The 22,410-nt window shown below is 41.4% G+C and overlaps 1 protein-coding gene across 1 annotated transcript in view; it reads right to left on the bottom strand.

The window, feature by feature from the left end:
- Positions 1 to 596: 596 nt before the first annotated feature.
- Positions 597 to 22,410, bottom strand: part of tmem94 (transmembrane protein 94) — an 89,111-nt gene continuing 67,297 nt past the window's right edge. Inside the window, 8 exon segments of the mRNA XM_078401162.1 lie at positions 597 to 4,753; positions 6,364 to 6,534; positions 9,500 to 9,593; positions 11,484 to 11,578; positions 14,502 to 14,647; positions 15,239 to 15,320; positions 19,994 to 20,079; positions 21,222 to 21,299. Of these exon segments, the coding sequence (XP_078257288.1) occupies positions 4,681 to 4,753; positions 6,364 to 6,534; positions 9,500 to 9,593; positions 11,484 to 11,578; positions 14,502 to 14,647; positions 15,239 to 15,320; positions 19,994 to 20,079; positions 21,222 to 21,299 (825 nt within the window). The 3' untranslated portion in view covers positions 597 to 4,680.

Below are 22,410 nucleotides of genomic sequence, written 5' to 3'. Positions count from 1 at the left end.
ATTTAGAAACCAAATTTGCTCAGACATGCTGTAGGACTCCCCACGGAGTCCACTGTCTCAGCTCAGTCCTGCTGGGTTTCCTTTGCACTTGTACCTGGGGACCCTGCACTGAGGCCTGGCACTGATTTCAATGGAGTCTGTAGGGCTTCTGGGAAGTAAAGGGAACGGTAAGCTCATCTCCTATTCAACACAACTGTTTTTGTCTCATGTATTTCTCAAATTGATCTTGGGTGGTAGGAGTTTAAAATGTAGTAATTTTCAATTTTACTTTTAGATTTTTGATTTAAATTACATTCAAATGTTGAAAAGCACTCAAGTTTTTACACTTGGCAAAACGGTGGCAGGGCCTTGCAAATCAGTCAAAGTTTGAGAGGAAGGTTGAAGGCCGTGGCTCCTTTCACGTCTTGCCATCAGAATCTGCGATGCTTCATACCAGCAAGATAAGGCTTCTGCATCCAGCCCAGTTATAGACACAAAATGCTGGAGTAACTCAGCAGGTCACGCATCTCTGGAGAAAAGGAATAGGTGACGTTTCGGGTCAGAACCCTTCAAAATAATTTCTGACGGGTTCTGACCCGAACTGTCACCTATTCCTTTTCTCCAGAGAAGCTGCCTGACCCAGTTACTCCAGCATTTTGTGTCTCTCTTCAGTATAGACCAGCATCTGCAGTTCCTTCTTACACATTTTATCTGGGCCAGTTATGCATAGGTTGTGGGTGGCAACTGTGGACAGTGGGCCTGCATCTGCAAGGTCTGGCCAAGGGCTAATTCTGGCATGCTGTTCTCAATGATCAGTGCAGGCAGGGCACACTTCATCAGCCTGTAACTAAAGGCAACACCAAAGGCGATTTGTCACTTCCCCGGCAGCACAAACATGTGACTAGGCAACCTGCCTGTGGGCAGGTAACAGATGTTTTCTGTGCATTATCGGGTGGTAACTTTGAAATCAGTGCTGTCATGAGCTGTCATGAGCTGTTTTTGAGGCCCCGTTTGGCTCCTTTGATTGTTGAACTTGACCTTTGCACACAGCTGCTTTCTAAACGCAAAATACATGAAAACAGAATGCAATTGAAAGCTGCTTCACCGCTCCAGTTCAATCAGTTACAGGGCCACAAAAGATAATGCCTCAGGAAACAAACTCCATGAGAACTCGACATTTGTATAAACTCCCACAGGACTATCACATGGAATAACTTGACAATCACAGAATGTCTGGCTTCCTGTCTAACACACTACCAGTGAAGTGAACATTCAACAGTACAATAACAATCTTGGAAAAAGCAGACGACAGGCACAAAATGCTGGAGTAACTCAGCGGGACAGGCAGCATCTCTGGAGAGAAGGAATGGGTGACGTTTCGGGTCGAGACCCTTCTTCAGTCATCCAGCATTTTGAGTCTATCTTCGATTTGAGCCAGCATCTGCAGTCCCTTCTTACACATTTGGAAAGAGCAGACGTGGTTTCTCAAAAACGAAACTGTTTTTTGTAATCACTGAATTGAACAGTGTAGCAAGAGATGAAATTTGGCATCTTTGAAGGCTTGTGTGAGGAATTGCAAGGCATTTTGTGTAACAAGATAAAACAAGCATTTGGTGAGCTGGCAATTTAATCTGTTGATGGTTCTGCCTTCCTCGCTAAGCCTTGCTGGAAATCAAAACACATTCTAAAACTCACTGGAGTTTAGCAACTGCATCATCAGGGGGTGATAATACACCACAAATCAGTTGCTATATAAACAATACCTGTGGTTAGTGCACTTGTATTACTTTGAATGATACACGTCACCTGACGAGCTGGTCCTTAGCACAAGAGTAAAGAGTTATGTGGGTGAAAGAGAATGTGCAAAACTTTCAGGCATTTTAATGTTACTTTCATATGTGGAAATGTACAACGATTAGTATATGTCACAATTCTTACAGTGCAAGGATTGATGTAATTCTGGAAATATTAAAGATTTAAACAGCTACAAATAGAGACATAGAAACAGGAGAGGAGATGGTGAAAGGAAAATGTGGCCGAAAAGCAGTGCACAGGCCTTTTAGAAGATGAAGGACTGAATAATACAATCCAGTCACATTGGTATATGAAGCCACATTATCTCTACAATCCAAAGTGCCCAATACTTAAAAAGGTTAGCAATTTAACTTTGGGTAGCCAAAATGGTAATTTGCGTTGGACAAGATGGACTGGCAATTCCTCTATGCCCATGTTAATTCACTAATATATGGCAGATTGAGAAATTGAGGGTTATTCAACGGCATTAAAGTTCAGTAGCACCCATGGTTGAATGGGCTGGATGCTACAGAATGAACCATACACCAGGGTAAGATCTTTTCCTATCACTTTCACTGGTGCAGAGAGCAAGATGATAAAAACACGGCAGGTTCAGGCTAACTGTGATCACCAGCATGGTGGGAGGGGAAACTCGAGTTTAGATTCGTGATACGTGTAAGGCGTGAAATGGAGGCTCTAGATTCAAAATTTTGGGGAGTGGTGGATGGGTGGGCTGTGCTATGAGACTGGGAGGAGAGTGGTTGTAGGGGACTTGTGACAGACAGAAAGCCAGCCAGTCAGGTAACCTAACCAAGTCGGGCTTGGAGTGATGGGCTGGGACAGGCTCAGATGGCAGCACTGGACAGCTGCAGAGGCTGCAAATTCCCCACAAGTAGCACACTTAACAATCGTATTGACTAATTGCTCCCTTTGCAACATCCCTTAAAGAACATGGCACAAGCATGATGTTATTCTGCATACATCCGATATGGATGTGTGTTGGCAGAACAAAATTGGTTCAAAACGGGAAATGCCCGGTCAAAATTCAAGCATGCCACTTTAGCCCAGAGACCATCTGATCATTCACTTGAGATGGGTAGTAAAAGCATGCTTTTTCATTTCTGTGCAACAATTTCTAGGCCAAAAGTTCATGAAACATGTGAATTGAAAGCCACTGATACCAAGGTTGAAAGGACAAGCAAGGTAGCACACTTCCTTCTTCACTTTAAACTAGGGATAAAATGAACCAGAAGGTGAACACACTTCCATAAAAGACGAGAAGCTGCAGCGCTATTTTCCTGCAATGTCCTGAATGGGAGTTGCAATTTTTGAGTACAAGATCGATGTACTTATCGAAACATATAAGATTATTAAGGGGTTGGACACGTTAGAGGCAGGAAACAGGTTCCCAATGTTGGGGGAGTCCAGAACCAGGGGCCACAGTTTAAGAATAAGGGGTAGGCCATTTAGAACGGAGATAAGGAAAAACTTTTTCAGTCAGAGAGTTGTGAATCTGTGGAATTCTCTGCCTCAGAAGGCAGTGGGGGCCAATTCTCTGAATGCATTCAAGAGAGAGCTAGATGGAGCTCTTAAGGATAGCGGAGTCAGGGGGTATGGGGAGAAGGCAGGAACGGGGTACTGATTGAGAATGATCAGCCATGATCACATTGAATGGTGGTGCTGGCTTGAAGGGCCGAATGGCCTACTCCTGCACCTATTGTCTAATGTGCACAGGCAGCAATACTACAATTTCCTTCTCGTCTCGCAGACTGTGCATATTCAGTGCTATAGATCTGACGTCTGGTGAAAAATCATTAACTTGGAATATTATCTCTCTACCCACAGATACTGCCGGAGTACTTCCAACATTGTGTTTTTATTTCAGATTTCTAGCAGCAATTTGCTTTTGGGCTGATCCAGTCAAATCAAGCAATCAATTCTTTGACTGTAAAATGACAGCATGTGAACTGATGATTTGAAACATTTAGCCTATTCCCTCACTCATCCAATATCGAATTACTTTGGGTACAATCTACAATACCTCTCAAATACAGTCAGCCGGGCGCTGTATAGACACACAGGGGCATACACATACACACAAAAACATGCCAAGTACTTCATTGAGCTGAATGTGCATGGCTGGGCTTGACAGCAAATCCTGATTCTGGTGGGGTCTGTGATCTAAAACCATATAGCACCTCCTAGCAGCATGCAGAAGTAACCTAACCAAGTGTGAAGGGGTGCTTAATGGATACTGCTGTGGCAGCTAGAACGTCCACAAGATGGAAGGAATTTAAAAATGGGAGGCAGCGATAAGATTCCTGCTTCCTAAGACACTTTAAAGGTTAAGGGCTCCGAGTATATCATTACCAGCTGCTACATAAGGGTCTCTTTCCTTATTGATCGTCACCTGAAACCCATAAAACTGGAAAAGGTGACTCTCAACAAATCCTTGTGGGGAGGGTTCACAATTTGCTTGTAAAGCCACAACCAATGTTATTTCCTTTGCTGAAGTCTCAGCTCCTCACTTCTGACACGGAGATGCATTCCCCCGCCACTGCTCGACAGACGCATGGTGAGAAAGATGTAATGTTGAATCTCTCTCCGGTTTCTGGAGGCCAACTGTTACATAAGGGTCTTTTTCCACTTTAGCTTACACTAATGTGCATTTCCAGGTGCCACTTCCTGAAGCTCCCATCTCTCTGCTCTGTGTGTTTGACCTGAGGTATCTGGTAAACCCCTTCAATTGATGTGAGGTTTTCAATTTCTAGTGCAGTTTTGAGGTCTTCATGCAGTAGTAAAACAGTGCTTGTGGGCCAGCTCCTTGTCTTGACCTATCTGAAGTCGGTGTAGAAGTTGCTGCTCCTCTCCAGTTAGCAGCTCGGCTCATCAGCACTTTTCCCAGTGTCAGAACGGAGAATTCATTCCTAGCTTGGTTTCAAACTGCAGCTTTTGCCTCTTCTGGTAACGGTCTTGTACTCTAAAGAGACAGGAAGACATGCTCGTTTAGTCCTGAATTAATGAAGTACATTATCCCCAATGGATGCAGGTAAAATAGTTGGATTTTTATGACACTCTGAAAGCTTCATGGTTACTTTTGCTGATAATGTTATTTTATTCACAGATCTATTAACTAACGTCAAATTCTCAAACTGAGGGGTGAAATCACTTTACGCAAATTACTCATTTCCACTTCACTAATATATCCATCAATAATTTCAATTACTTGACTGCAGACTTATAAATCTCAATTTTGGCCATCGTAAAAAAGTTGGTTAAAGAGCACACAGATGAGAACGAGGCACCAATTCTGAGAACACCTAACCAGTCTCTAACAGATTAATTAAATGAAAGGAAATGAAGCATACAATAGGCAAGAGAGTATTATTGTCATGTGTCCCAAATAGAACAATGAAATTCTTACTTGCTGCAGCACAACAGAATATGTAAACATAGTACTGTAAACAATATGATAAACGAGATTTTAAAAAAATCAGTGTATATACATGCATACCCACAAGTACACACACATATATATTAAAATATATATATACATATACATATCTATACACATATACACACACATATATATGCACACACACACACACACACACATATATATCCATATGCAAATATATATATATAAACACACACATATATACACACACACACATTTTATCACACAAAATATCACATTTTATGTACCTTCAACCTTATCAGTACATACATTATTCATTAAAATATAGGTCTATAAAACAATTAAGGGGAACAAAATCTATGATGTGCTACAGCGCAGTGAGGAAATAAGTCGTGAAAAGAATGTAAAGGCCCAAATTGCAGGGCCTTACCAAGGTCGAAAGAATGAATGGAGAAATAAATTCAGCAATGAGAAGGCACAAAATTGAAGTCTCAATCAAGAATCTGCAGCCTAACCATTTTGCCGTGCAGAAATTCAATCCAAGCTTCACAAGGAACAAGCTGAGCACCAAGAGACAGGGAACAAATGAATGACTGTGCAGCCAGAAAGATGTATGGAGAGAAGGGTTTTACAGGAAATGGATCAGGCAGTCAGCCATAAATATTGGAGCATTCTGGCCCTGTAGAACAGACCCAGTTCACAGCAATAACTTGAAGATGATGAGTTAACCCAAGACACTGTAGCAGTGTGATATCAGAAAGTTGGAAGTGGAAGCAAACTGGTTACTTATCAACTAGAATTGGGAATGGTATTTATCCAAAACAGTCCACCTTTCCATAGGATGAGAGAGATGAGAATGGAGCCCTACACTGTGCCCTACAATGTCCCATGAATAATCCCATGGATCCCATAAGATTTTCCCTGTATATTTTTATGACAAATTAATACTGAAACCATTTTCAGTATCAAAAATCAGAATTATTTTTCACTTGTACAGATTCACCAGCTGCAATTATTGAAAGATATCCTAAATTAAATGATCATTGTTAAGCTTACCAATACCTCAAGTAGCAAGAATGTTCTCAACCTTTTGTGGGATGACTCTGGCTGTAAGCTAACAACGAGCTCCAGGGCAACTGTTATTTCTGATCCTTGTAAACCTATGCACTTACCTTATTTCATGAAGCTTGACCACTTCGTTGATAAACACCACGAGAATGACAGACATTAAACCGAGGAGCCAAGAAATCAGTGGGATGTCCTGCAGGTCAAAGGTCAACTGGGTGTCCATATTTTTCCACAGCTTTAATTCCACCAGCACCAATACAATTTGGCTCATCAGCCTAGAGATCACAAAGGAAATTGGTTCAAGTACAATTCAGGTATGCAAATCCTGAGTCATGAACCTTTTGACAGGATGATACTTGCACGGTTGTTTATTACCTACAAAAATCGGCACGGTAGCGCAGCGGTAGAGTTGCTGCTTTACAGCGAATGCAGCGCCGGAGACTCAGGTTCGATCCTGACTACGGGTGCTGCACTGTAAGGAGTTTGTACGTTCTCCCCGTGACCTGCGTGGGTTTACTCCGAGATCTTCGGTTTCCTCCCACACTCCAAAGACGTACAGGTATGTAGGTTAATTGGCTGGGTAAATGTAAAAATTGTCCCTAGTGGGTGTAGGATAGTGTTAATGTACGGGGATCGCTGGGCGGCACGGACTTGGAGGGCCGAAAAGGCCTGTTTCCGGCTGTATGTATATGATATGATATGATATGATAATTTGCATACAGCTCTGTCATTTTGCTATACAGTCCTACATCTGTTTCATCTAACTTCATTTACATGTCCTTGTATTCCTTTCTATATAAACAAAGTTTTTCACTGCATCTCGACACATGTGACAAGTAAATCAATAGACAATAGGTGCAGGAGTAGGCCATTCCGCCCTTCGAGCCAGCACCGCCATTCAATGCGATCATGGCTGATCCCTCTCAATCAGTACCCCGTTCCTGCCTTCTCCCCATACCCCCTCACTCCGCTATCCTTAAGAGCTCTATCCAGCTCTCTCTTGAAAGCATTCAACGAACTGGCCTCCACTGCCTTCTGAGGCAGAGAATTCCACACCTTCACCACCCTCTGACTGAAAAATTTCTTCCTCATCTCCGTTCTAAATGGCCTACCCCTTATTCTCAAACTGTGGCCCCTTGTTCTGGACTCCCCCAACATTGGGAACATGTTATCTGCCTCTAATGTGTCCAATCCCCTAATTATCTTATATGTTTCAATAAGATCCCCCCTCATCCTTCTAAATTCCAGTGTATACAAGCCCAATCGCTCCAGCCTTTCAACATACGACAGTCCCGCCATTCCGGGAATTAACCTAGTGAACCTACGCTGCACGCCCTCCATAGCAAGAACATCCTTCCTCAAATTTGGAGACCAAAACTGCACACAGTACTCCAGGTGCGGTCTCACCAGGGCCCGGTACAACTGTAGAAGGACCTCTTTGCTCCTATACTCAACTCCTCTTGTTACGAAGGCCAACATTCCATTGGCTTTCTTCACTGCCTGCTGAACCTGCATGCTTCCTTTCATTGACTGATGCACTAGGACACCCAGATCTCGTTGAACTCCCCCTCCTCCTAACTTGACACCATTCAGATAATAATCTGCCTTTCTATTCTTACTTCCAAAGTGAATAACCTCACACTTATCTACATTAAACTGCATCTGCCATGTATCCGCCCACTCACACAACCTGTCCAAGTCACCCTGCAGCCTTATTGCATCTTCCTCACAATTCACACTACCCCCCAACTTAGTATCATCTGCAAATTTGCTAATGGTACTTTTAATCCCTTCGTCTAAGTCATTAATGTATATCGTAAATAGCTGGGGTCCCAGCACCGAACCTTGCGGTACCCCACTGGTCACTGCCTGCCATTCCGAAAGGGACCCATTTATCCCCACTCTTTGCTTTCTGTCTGTCAACCAATTTTCTATCCATGTCAGTACCCTACCCCCAATACCATGTGCCCTAATTTTGCCCACTAATCTCCTATGTGGGACCTTGTCGAAGGCTTTCTGAAAGTCGAGGTACACCACATCCACTGACTCTCCCTTGTCAATTTTCCTAGTTACATCCTCAAAAAATTCCAGTAGATTTGTCAAGCATGATTTCCCCTTCGTAAATCCATGCTGACTCGGAATGATCCCGTTACTGCTATCCAAATGCTCAGCAATTTCGTCTTTTATAATTGACTCCAGCATCTTCCCCACCACTGATGTCAGACTAACTGGTCTATAATTACCCGTTTTCTCTCTCCCTCCTTTCTTAAAAAGTGGGATAACATTTGCTATCCTCCAATCCACAGGAACTGATCCTGAATCTATAGAACATTGAAAAATGATCTCCAATGCTTCCACTATTTCTAGAGCCACCTCCTTAAGTACTCTGGGATGCAGACCATCAGGCCCTGGGGATTTATCAGCCTTCAGTCCCATCAGTCTACCCAAAACCATTTCCTGCCTAATGTGGATTTCCTTCAGTTCTTCCATCAATACCAATACCAATATTCTACTTAAATTTCTACCATTAAGTTTCCAACAGTAAACAATGTCTCCCAAGTTACTATTAGTAACCATCTCACATTGATAGCCTCTGGTTTTACACTTCCCACAAGTTGAAAACCATCTTCTTTATCAACTCATTTTATAGCTTAATAACCTCCATCCATGAACTCACTATTTCTCCCACTAACTGCTTTTTTAAGACATTAACTGTTTTCAGAGAAAAAAGACGTGATCTCAGAGTTACACAGTCATGGCACTCTATGCCTCGGGACCAGGGCCTTCAGCCCAAATCATACATGCTGCCAAACAAAAACAACTGGTAAATTAAATTCTCAATTATTTCAAATTGCATTTCATTCCAAATATCCTCACGTAGTTAGAAGCATCCCAAATCTTAACATTCAGGTTTTTTTAATTTGAATTATATTATGTGAAATGCAAAAGAAACTAAAGGGAGATAAACTTAGTCATTTATCCCCAGAGCAGTGAATAATTTAACACGACTTGCTTTTTATTTCTTATTAGTTAAAGAAAATTGCAAAGAATAAAAATAGACACATGTTCAAGGAGAATGGTTGCGAGTTGTAAAGGCAGAATCAGAACACAGGGAGCTTTACCTTGCTCCAGATGTCATCTAGAAGTACTAAACGGAGCACAGAAAGGGGTATCATCATTACGCATTTCACCTGAGGTGCATGTTCAATGTGTAAAGTGCTCTTCTCTGGTGATACTTACACTACAGGTAAAGTGAGACACCACCATAAGTTACTGAAAGGACTTTTCCTCCACAGGGTTTTGGACCAGTGAACATGGCTGATGGAAATGCAGACTGCAAAACAAATTAGAAACCAACATATTAGGGCACTATATTTGTACCCGAGTAAAGATAGAAGTACACTTAAATAACATCTTGTGTAAATAGGAACCTAGTTTCTCACAGGTAATTTGTTTTGCGACATGTTAAAACTCAGAGTAGCTCATGGTTAGTCATAGCGAGATACAGCTGGAACCAGGCCCATTAGCCCACACTGACCATCAACCAGTTATTTACAATAATCCTATATTGATCTTTGCTTTTTATTCCCATATTCTCTTCATCTCCACCCTGATTCTACCACTAGCATTAGGATAATTAACAGTGACCAAGAAAACTACCAATTCACATATCTTTGTGATGTAGGAGGAAACCAGAGCACCCGAAGGAAAAGTCTGTTTAGAGGGAGAATGTGCAAACACCACACAGACAGTATTCAATTCCAAGGTGAGAATTAAACCTGCATCTCTCGTGCTCTACCAACTACACCACAGTGCAGCCCAAATGGTGTTGACTGTTCTTCCACAAGGCCTTAGTTGAGACAACCCGCAGCAGAACAAGATTCTGGACAGTAAATGACGAGGGACACTGTGAATTGCATCCGTTACAGGTATACAACACAGTCTGTTGCTCCGGTGGAGATTAGAAGGGAGCATACACCACACAATCAGTGCTTGAACAGGACACAGCAAGAATAGAGTTCAGAAAAACACAACCGCCTCCTGAAATGGCAGCATTGGTAAAAATCACAGAACATCTCACTTGTATAATATCGTATGGGGTTGAGAGAGGATAATAAACTTGTAACGGTGGATAGCATGACATGTTTTACAAATGGGTTCCGTGAGATATTTATTGGTGTTTTTAGTTTTGTGATTCCCCACTTGTCAATAACGTATACACACAAGGATTTAATTTTCTTACGTGCTAATTTCACAGGATTTGCCGAGAAATCACATTCATCGATGAATTTGCCCACTGGGGCAGCAGAGTGGTGCAAATGGTAAAACTGCAGCATCTCAGGTTCGATCCTGGTCTAAATGCTAATTGTTTGGAGTTTGCAAGTTTCCCCTGTGCCCACTTGGGTTTCTGCCTACATCCTAAAGATGTGCGAGTAGGCAGGTTAGTTGGTAGTTATTGTTATATAGGTGAGTGGTACAATCTGACGGGATTTGATGGGTATGTGTAGAGAATAAAATGGGTTCAATGTAGGCAGCAACAGAGTCGTTGACTCGTAGGTCATGTTTTCACGTTGCATGGCTCAATGGAACTATGACAGATATTTGATTCAAAACGACAGGAGACCTGATGGTTTGCTGCTACATTCTTCTATACCAGTCTGCAGTCTTTAGCATGTGTGAATAAGCGTGAGCACCCGGAGAAACCCAGTGTCATGGGGAAAACAGGCAAACTTCATACAGACAGCACTGGAGGTTAAGATTAAATCCAGTTGGCAGGAGCTGTAAGGCAACTGCATTACCAGCTGCATCATCCGAAATATGTTAGGACATTATTTAATTCAAAATATAGAGTACTAAACATGCAAACAATGAGACACCTAGACAGTTTTGATCTAGTCTAAAGGAAATTTAGTCCCACACCTCCATTTATACTTAATTGTTTTGAGACAGTTTTCAACTACCATCTTCAAAGGATTGACAATTCATCTTGCAATTTAACTCAATTTTTTCCATTGTGAATTTTTTGTTTGCATGGATAGCTCGAGCATGCAAACATTGCTTGACCTTGCCTTTTAATCACCCAGAAAGTTGAGTTGTGCAGTTTTACAAGCTATATAGCTCCCCAGTGGAAAAACAAGGTGACATTAGATGAGTAGCAGGAACACCTCTGATAACCACATGAATTCCAAGCAGTCATCGACTCTAGAAGCAAGCTGATGATTACCTGTGTGTAGAACAATGAAACAGGCCATCACTTTCTGAGCCAGCAACAATCCATTAGAATACTTGTCAAACCATATTGGTGCTCCCTCTGCAGAACTAGAACAAAAAGCACACCATCAGTCCATAGTTGCATTGCCTTCCGCTCATCTCTACTGCACTATGCAGGGAAAGTGTAAAACAGCAGAGCAAGGATCTCATTTTTGTTTGTGCCTCTCTTGCCACTGGCAGTAATTGCTACTTGGACACAATTGAGATTGATAACCTTAGCTGCAGGAACTAAATCATCTGAAGTCCCTCCATAATGTGAGTTGCAGAATGTTATAATCCCAGAACTGCTTCTACTTTGGCTTCTTGTTTATACTATACGACACTACACGTTCCCAGTTCCTTGAGGATGGTGAACGACAAAGTCCCTTTGTTCATAACTCTTCCACCTTTGAAATTTTTAATTGGGAATGTCTGTGTAGTGCAGGTCAGATATGTTATTTACATTGCTCATGGTTGTGAGATGTTGCTTGGAAATTAACTCAATATTGGAAACCTGTCATTGCTTTCTGATTTTATGACCCAATGCAATCAATCCTCAGTCTGCTGCTAACAAGGACATTACTATTGACTTGTAATATGCTGGGAATACAAAGTGGTGATATCAAGAAAACTGCATAAAGCTTTGCCTTAGAATGATTTTTCAGCACAGATCATTGGGTGTCGACTTACACTTTGTAGTTTCTTCCCCATACCATTAGTGTTGATGTAGGAAAAAAAACTGCAGATGCTGGTTTAAATTGAAAGTAGACACAAAATGCTGGAGTAACTCAGCGGGTCAGGCAGCATCTCAGGAGAGAAGGAATGGGTGACGTTTCGGGTCGAGACCCTTCTTCAGATGGAATCAGTCTGAAGAAGGGTCTCGACCCGAAACGTCACCCATTCCTTCTCTCCCGAGATGTTGCCTGACCCGCTGATTTACTCCAGCATTTTGTGTCTACCTTCCATTAGTGTTGATACTATTTAATACATTTTAGGCTCCAACATATTAGTTAAATACTAAATCCACCATTTGGGTTGAAAAATAATTACACAAAAATCTCCACAATTTTTTAAGCACAACCAAACGTCTTACCAATAAGAAATAGTGCCACCTATGGGACAACTGTACACAGTACAAGTGACAGAGGCTCAACAGATAGTTTACCACATCTACACCAAACCCAAACCTATCAGGAGTAGACGAGGGCATTCGATTCAACTTGAGAAACCAGCTATCAAGACAGATGTGTACAGCAATTCATTCTTGCCTCGCACAATTAAAGCATGGAATAGTCGTCACCCTACTATAGTTACTCAACCAGACGCAACTAAATTTAAGGCAGCTCTTCTTCTCCAAGAAGCCCTTCTTGCTTAAGTCCATACTCCGCCACCTCCAGTTTAAATTCCATTTGGAATATTTTGGAGGACCAAGAACCAAGGCAAGCATGCTGCATGTGTTCAATATCTGCCGATCCACGTTTTGCCATTCAGGTTGATAGGGACTTGCACCCAGAGATCCATCTGTACATCAAATGTTCCCAGGGAGTCTGTCATTTACTGTAAACTTCCTCTTGCATTTGACCTCCCAAAATGCAACACCTCACATTTGTACAATTAAACTTAATTTGCCATTTCTCCGCCCGCATTTCCAACTGACTTTTTACGTACTGCTACATTTCCATTTCAGTCCTGGCCTGAAACGTTGATGGATACCACTTGATCTAGTGTTCTTACAGCATTGTCCTTCTGTTCTAAATCACAATGTGCCAATTCATTGAGAATTTTCTGTTCAGCCATTTGCTGTTCTCACTTGTTTTGTCTGGACTCTGAGATTTGGATAACCATGTAATATTCTAATAAACTATCTCTAGCAGGACCCACAACAAGAGGCACTGCGATGATACTTTAAAAATTGGCGGTAATAAATGTGGCATGGGTATGTATGTCAACTTCAATGCCGGAGTTTGGCCAAGTCTTCAAATACTCCTCATCCCTATTATCTAACACCACAACTAAATTATTTACTGCTTATCGACTTTGCATGTGATTTATTTCCATTAATTAAAAAAAAAATCTGATTTCTAGTTTGGAACATTTTTGCATTAAAGCCACTTATTGGTGTTTTATTTACAAAAGCAGACTCCTGTGATAGAAAGTATCAGAATTCTTCAGGAGGAACCCAAGGGTTGGCTTTGGCCACTCATTACGTGGCATCATCAAAGTCAGAAGGTTGTCAGTCCCAATCATTTGCCAGAGATCCAACTTCATAACCCAGACAAGCAAGGCAGTGTATTGTCAGAAGATGTGGTCTTGTGAATAAAAATTTAAAACGTCTGCTTTCAGGCAAATGTAAAAGATCCCACTGCACTATCTTGAAAAGAAGCATTCCTCACCACCAGTGCCCTGGCCAAATGTGATAATTGAACAAACACTCCTAAAATAGATGATTCCGTCATTAAGAGTCATAAAGTGATACAGTGTGGAAACTGGCCCTTCGGCCCAATATGTCCCAGTTACACTAGTCCCACCTGCCTGCATTTGGTGCATATCCCTCCAAACTTGTCCTATCCATGTACCTGTCTAACTGTTTCTTAAACGTTGGGATAGTCCCAGCCTCATCTACCTCTTCTGGCAGCCTGTTCCATACACCCACCACCCTTTGTGTGAAAAAGTTACTCCTCGGATTCCTATTAAATCTTATTCCCTTCACCATGAACCTATGCCCTCTGGTCCTCATTTCCCCTACTCTGAGCAAGAGATTCTGTGCATCTACCCGATCTATTCCTCTCATGATTTTATACAACTTGATGCGAGGAATGCTGCAGCAGTTAAAGAAATGACTGTAACTTAAAGAAGGCTATTGACTGTAAAGTGCCTTGTGCTTTTGAGGTTGTATTGGACACGGATCTCTAATCTAAACTAAAAAAAGATGGAATGCAAGCTTTTTATCCAAATTCAAACCTGCTCCTGGAGTTGGGGTATGGACACTCACCTGTTCATTATTGACAAGCAGTTGGTAACATTTAAAGATCTAGACTTATTACAAAACTCCTGCAGCATAAATCCAAAGCAAATGAGGTAGGCAAAAACAGTGAGGCTGAACTTGACCAGGAAGCACACAAGGAAGTGCTGCTGAGTCTGCAGAAAGGAACACAGAATGATACCATCACATCGGATATCAGGTGAAATTATATGTCTCAGCATTACGAACACTGACATTAATGCTTTGATGAAGATTCTTTCTTTTGAAAGTAATCGATTTTTCACTGTGACAGCATACAATTGTTTAGTGTTTACTTTGTGTGTGACGCCAATTAAATGCTGATTAAATGCCAATTATTAAAGTCTAGGGTGGAATGATCTTTCAAGTGAAACTGGACTGTAGCAATTTTTTTCCTATATTTAACAACTATGCAATGTCTCTTGGTAGCTGTCTTTTGCTCAAATTGCTTACATTAATTGATCCAGAAAAGGCCAGAGACACACGGGCCCATTCATCCATGCCAGTGCATAATGCAAATGGTATATCAAGTGATTTAATTTCCATGAAATGAACTAAAACTGTAATATATTGCATGACATGCACTTTGCTGATTATAGAGCCATACGTACATTACAGATTACTGCTTTAATATGGCCTACTACAGAACCATTTTTATATTTTTCCAAGGTTTGTCTTTTAGTACAAAATGCACACAACAGTGATTGCAGTAATGAATGGAGTCTCACCTTTTTTGGAATGGATACAAAGTTTTTTCCTGTTGCTGCTGTCATCACCGAACTGTCTGGAGGCTTCCCCAACAAGGCAGCACTGATTACAAAACAAAACTGACAATGAAAAACCAGTCTGATTACCTCCTTTCAAAACATGCTTATTTTTCTAAGATGTTCAACCTTCACTTTCTCGAAGTTATTGTTTTCACTTAACCATTCCTAGCACATTTGGAACTTGAAACAGCATCCATTTTGTGCCATTCCACAAATGTGGGTGTTAACGGATCAAATCACTTCACCGTGATCATTTCTTCTTGTTTTCTTCTTGGATTTGGCAAAGTACCCTCATGGACTGATTTTCAAATTTCCCATTTCCAATCCTAGAATCGACAAAAAAATTGAGAACTCCGAGAGATGATTACACCAAAATATAAAATTCTTATGGGGCTTGGCAATGCAGATGTAGGCATGATGCTTCCCCAAGCTGGGGTACAGATGTTATCCCCTCCGGATGCGAGGAATGTCTTTCCCCACATCATGGTCAATGTCTGCAACTGCCCACCCAAAAGGATTGTGGCAAGTAGATATTAGTGGATTTTTTGATGAATATATCAAGAGATCAGGTGCTGAATTGAAAGGTTACTGAGTGGCTAAGCAGGCACCAGAGGCTGAATGTCCCACTCCTGCTTCCATTTCCCATGTCACATACAATGCCTAACGTCACATCACTGGTTTATAATTCTGGTTTTCTTTTCCTTGTCTTTCCTGTGGCTGTCAAAAGTGGAATTAATTAAGGTGTAGACCTCCTCCTCCTCCTCCAACCTCATCTACTGAATCCGCTGTTCCAGGTGTGGACTCTTATATAACGGCGAGACCAAGTGCAGACTTGGCGATCGTTTCGCTGAACACCTTCGCACAGTCCGCCTAGGCCTACACGATCTCCCGGTTGCTAAACACTTCAACCCACCCTCCCAATCCCGTACTGACCTTTCTGTCCTGGGTCTCTTCCACTGTCAGTGTGGCCAAACACAAATTGGAGCACCTCATATTTCGCTTGTGCAGCTTACAACCCAGAGGTATGAATATAAATTTCTCAAACGTCTAGTAACTCTTGCTTCCCCTCTCTCGCCATCCCTCCCCCACCCTAATTCTCCGACAGGTTTCACTGTCCTCCTGATTAATTTTACTGTTGGTATGCCTTGCACCAGGCACAAGAAACTGCAATGCTGAAATTGCCAGCAAACAACAAAGTGCTGGAGGAACTCAGGGGAGACGGGCAGCATATGTGGAGAGAATTGACAGATGTTTTAGTTGTGACCCTTCTTCAGACTGACTTCCCTCACTTTCTCCCACCACCCACCCACCATTCCCATATCTCATTTTATCCCCTCCCCCGTCCCTTACACATATCCCTCCCCCCCCCCCCCCCCCCTCTCCAACTTTACATTTCACTCCCCTGTTCCTTATCTGACACTCTTTTGTCTTTAGCTTTTGATGCTATCTCACACAAATGCCACCAGCCCCTCCGCCCCACCCCCCAATCTGGCACCTATCACTTGCCAGGCTTCTCCTCCTCTCACTGCCAGCTTTCTGTTCCCTAATCCATCAGTCTGAAAGGTCCTGACCAAAAATGTCGCCTGTCCATTCCCTCCCCAGATGCTGCCTGGCCTGCTGAGTTGCACCAGCATTTTGTTTTTATCCAGGAATTGCAACCTCATCTTAATACTTCACTTATTTTCAACTGGTATTGCCCAATGAAACAATGAGTCCATTTCATATACCTTAACAAACTGGCAACCAATAAAGCAAATCAAAGCCTGTAGCTAAATCTAACAACCTGGTTAATGAAAAGATCACAATTCTCTTGACATGGATTGATTATCAAAGAGCTTCTGAGTATATGATCCACACCTTCTAGAGTTAAGTGGCTGATAATCGTAATTAATCTGTCCATGTATTTTTGTTACACTTTACTAATAAGGAGTCATAGAGTGTGACAATTTGGGATTAAACTTTGTTTATCTAATTAGGGGAGTTGCAAGGAGACTTGAGATACCGAGGTTCTGCTCATCCAGCACAGAAGGTTAAAGGAAGATTGAGCACAGGAGTTCCAAATCATAAAGAATTTTGACATAATATAAAGGCAGAAACTCCTAACAGATACAGAAAACAAATTAAAGGCAATTGGAAAAATGTAAAGCATGAAAATGTTTCTACAGCACATTGCTTTGATCTGGAAAGCACTGCAAGTAGGACCAATAAAAAATATTTAAAAAGTGATAAATACTTTGAGCACTGCTCTGGAAGGTTAGATTGCATGAGACCCTGGGTGAGTTAACTAACTGGATACAGAATTGGCATTATGGTAGGAAGCAGAGGGTGGTGGGGGAAGGTTGTTTTACAGATTGGAGACCTGTGCCTCGTAGTGTGCTTCAGCAATTGGTGCTGAGCCCATTTCTGTACTTCATCTATATCAACCATTTGGATGAAAATGTACAAGCTTGAAGATGACACTAAAATAGGTTGTATCATAGACAGTAAAGATGATCATCAAGAATCTTGATCGGCTAATGGAGTTTACTTAGATAAGTGCGAGGTGTTGCACTTCAGGTATCAAACTAGAGCAGGATTGGCACAGTCAACAATAGGGGCCTGGGGATATTGTAGGGCAGAGGGATCTAGGAGTACATGTACTTTATTCCTTAAAATTGGCATTGCAAATAGATAAGGTGAAGGTGGCAGCTTTTGGCACATTGGCCTTTATCAGTCAGGAAATTGAGCATGGAAGTTGGGATGTCACGTTACAGTTGTGCAAGACAATGGTGAGTCTGCACTTGGAATATGGTGTTCAGTTTTAGTTACACTGTTAGAGAAAGCTGCAGAGAGCGTAGAGAAGATTTACAAAGATGTTGGCCCGAGATGCAAGGAGAGGTTGGGCAGCTAGGTCGTTATTTCTTGGAGTGTGGGGTTGATGAGGGGTGATCTTATAGTGGTGTATAAAATCACAACATACATAGATAGGGTGAATGTACATAGATTTTTTTCCCCAAGGCAGGGTAATTAAAAACTAAAGGGTATTGGTTTGAGGTGAGAAGGAAAAGATTTATTAATAGGAACCAGAGGATCAACTTTTTTTCCTCACAGAAGGTGGAACAAGCTGCCAGATGTTCAAACCCACAACAATGTGATTGATTCTTCATTGCTCTGTGAAGTGGCCAAATAAACCATTCCGTTCATTGTTAATTCAAGATGGTAATAAATGCTGGTCTTGTCAATGATGGCTGAACCCATTGAAAATTCTGCTTTAAAATAGTACATAATCTATCAGCGATTCATTAAGTGTTAAATTGCTTATCCATGTATTGAAGTAAATACAGATGCAAGTGTAACAGTGAAAATGACATTCAATTCAGAAAAATTGCACATGCACCAGAGTTGGAAACATAGTGTTGTATAGAAGCACCCCCTGATCACATCTTGGTAGAATTGGGAGTGCAAAGAAAGATTTTTTTTAAATTTTAATATAAACAGAAAATGCAGTTGAAGGCACATTAATCAGAGCAGGGAAGGACTGTGTTGTATAACTGAAGGATCAATGAATCAGAAGTGTTTCAGAGTAGAAAGATTGGGATAAATTTGATCCAGTGGTCACTGGGTTGGGTTGACAATCAGTTAAATCATTGAGTTTGAGAGAGATTGATGCTGGGTTTCATTGGAAATGGCACCAGAGCAATGGAAGTAGGGGTAGAGAGTGGAATTGGATGTCAGAGAAGGAAGGGAATATCATGGCCTTCACTGGGACAACTCATGCGATCAGTGCGCTAGAGATATCTGAGATCGATGGGTGGAGTAGATCATGAATACTGACCCCAAAGATTAAAAGGTAAGTATGAGATTTACTTTAGGAGCATTGCAATCGGTGCTGCCTTATCTAGTTGTCCCAAGAGTAACTAATAATGGTTGTTCTCAGGGCAACAAGGTCCAATTTGCCCTCAGTGTTCCAAAAGGAGCATTACATATTGTTCGACATAGTTTGATATGCATCTGTTCCCAAAATTAAGTCAAGACCATGAGGGGCATGGTTAAAGTGAACATTAAGTCTTTTAGCACTGTAGAGGATTTGAATACTGGAGGGCATGGATTAAAGTGAGAGGGAAGATATTTAAGAGGGACCACAGGGACAGCTTTTCATTCAGAAGATAGTCTGTTTGTTCAATGAGCTGCCAGAGAAAGCTGTGCATGCAGATAAAATTATAACTATTAAAAGATATTTGGACAGATATGTGGATAGGAAGGGTTTTGAGGGCTATGGGCCACATGCAGGCAAATGGGATTAGCCCAGTGTGACACCTAGGGAAACATCGATAAGGAGGGCTTATTTCTGTGCTGTACAGTTCCATGACTCTGAAATAGGTGAAGCAGGTGCAATAACAACATTTAAAAGACATTTGGACAAGTGTATGGTGAGGAAAGGTCGAGAAGAATGTGGGCCAAACAAGGGCAAATATGTATGTTTCCATTTTCTTTGACTGTAAAATGTGGCAGGGCTATGAAAAGAAGGCAGGAGAATGGAACTAGTTAGCTCTTTCAAAATAGCACACTACTGATTGCATGATCAGAATAGACACTTTAATTATTCCTTCATCAGTATTTCTATACCCACATTATGTATTTATACATTAGGAACATCAATGTAATTTCCAATCTGATGAGTGCAAACTAAAAACTTTCTCTTTGCATTTGTTGCTGACAGGTGTCGTATATACCTACCTGAGCAATGGGTAGCAGAAGCAGGACAGCCAGAGAATATCGGTGGTGCCAAGTGGAGGTGGCAGCTGAACAAGACAGGCCAGAAACTGCTCAAATACAAGAAAGACTGGTTTAAATAAGGGGGGCATCATGTCTTTAAGAACCACATTAAGTCAGTAAACATTTTAAGGACAAATGCACTATTACAATAATGACATGGTCTATCAGACAACACAAGTCACATGGGGAAAGCATTATCCTTCTGAAGCGCCATTACACACACAGCCAACAACATGCCTAGATCGTCAGATCAAGAATTTGTTCAATATCTCAGAGGCAAGCATAGTGTGACTGAGCAAGTGAAATCTGAAAGATCTGAAGGATTAAACGAGGGGGAGAGCCAGCTGCTAAATGGATTTTCAACTCATAGTTGAACATCTCTTCGACCGTCAAGACAAACATTAAAAATGGCCATGCAGTCAAGGTGTAAGATGGAGGTTCTTGGGACCACCTGAATAAAAAGGGTTTATCTTGAGATAAAATTCTAAAGTGGAAATATTACATTGGCAAGGTTGACCATTGAAGTTTGAAGCGATTTAAGCACGTGACGAATCTCAGGGAGCCTTTCATCTGTTCTACCAGGCAAAATAGCTCAAATTAAACGAAATGCAATTATTTCCAAGATTGCGTGATCAAAATATATTTTTAATGCATTAAAGAACAATGAACTGCAGGACCGATGCTTGCTGATGAGCCACCCAAAATTAAATTAAAAGTGGGCAACACTGCAAATACCCTTATTCACTCAACAGTGAATAATTTTCACAAGATTTCAACCAGAGTTCTATTGGTGTCAGAGAACGGCTCATAGCATAACAGAGCAATCCCTCGTTATAACAGGAATGGGTACCAACTGCATCAGTTAAGGCAAAGAGAATCCATACAAGGAGCTACATAACTGTCCAACTACAAAAGCCAAAGTAAAAGATCCTTTGAAAAGGATTTTGCAGTTTATTGCATATGCTAGGGAGAGCAAAGAGAGGGAAGGATTTGCCTAGAAACAAATGGTATTAGGATTGAAGAGTAATGGGGGGACAGGGAGGTCAGGAGTTGAGTAGGGATAAGGTTCATTACTGAACTCTGCTTAGAGCAGAAGAATATTTATAATTTTGTACAAGTATTTAGACTGAAGTAAAGATCTTGCCCACATTAGGTAAATGTAAAGGGAAACAAAAACATATTTTCCTACCTGTATGAAAACAAGAGTAAGCTGACATTGTAAGAGGAACAGAAAGCATTTCCTGATTCCATATGTTGTGTGCCGTGCCTGTAGAAAGAAACGGGAACACCATAGTTAGAGTTTGAGTCATGGAGCTATACAGCACGGAAACAGGCCCTTTGGTCCACACCGACCAAGTTGGCATACTGATCTAGTCCCACCTGCCTGCATTTGGCCCGTTGACCTCTAAACTATTCCGATCTATGTATCGATCCAAATGTCTTTTAAAAGTCATAATTGTGCAGTTAAATGAAACCACAGGGTGATATTCAACTTTGCTTTACCTTTTGTAAATTATACACAAACTAAACATGTGGATACTAGCACATGTTGTGTGGACAGTATTTATTTTTTGTTTAACCATGTCTTCATTTGGTCCTGGCCTGAGTGACTGGGCAACTGAGTAACCTCGCCTGATGAACTGGTGTATTACAGCCACATTAGTTCAGATTAGAAGAACCAGTTTTCCACTCATGGATTCCTGGAATGAATACTTGCTCTCTGGCTACACACACAGGAAATTTGTGCACAATTGTGGGCTGAATGCTTGTCCAACACACATAAGAAATATTAGTAGCAGTGATTCTACCAAACCAGTCTTACAAAAATCGAATCATCTCCCAATGCTGTTTATGATGTCCACTCAAAATTAGCTTTAACATTTTACATTCTTGCAAAGGAAGATAGACTATGAGTCGGTGCAGGTCAATTGTGAAGATGGGGAAATATGCCCCAATATCCAAGCAAACATTTATTCCTCAATCCATCTCTTTAAGTGGATAGTTTAGTTTATTATTGTCACGCGCTCAGAGGTACAGTAAAAAGCTTTTTGTTGCGTGTTATTACAATCAAGCCTTCCACAGTGAGCCAGTGTATTATTGAGTGCATTTAGAGCAACATTAAATTGAAAGTCTCAATACCTCCTCTTAACTCACATCCAGGAAAGTCTGCAGAAGTTTCAAACAGGAATGGTGTAAGGTATGATGGCTTTCAAAGCAAATATTATGCACCAGGGGCATCCCGAATCAATGAGCGATAATGATTCCTCGATGAGGGACAATGGCTACATAGATCAGTCAGGACTGGGACTGTTTTCTTGGAGAGCACGGTGGAAGAGATTAGATGAAGTCATGGTGTTCACTTTTGTGAAGGTGCTGAT

This window comes from Rhinoraja longicauda, chromosome 6 (genome assembly GCF_053455715.1).
Source record: "Rhinoraja longicauda isolate Sanriku21f chromosome 6, sRhiLon1.1, whole genome shotgun sequence".
Lineage (NCBI taxonomy): Eukaryota > Metazoa > Chordata > Chondrichthyes > Rajiformes > Arhynchobatidae > Rhinoraja > Rhinoraja longicauda.
Note: the sequence above shows the minus strand (reverse complement) of the source record. Positions and strands in the feature narration are given on the sequence as shown.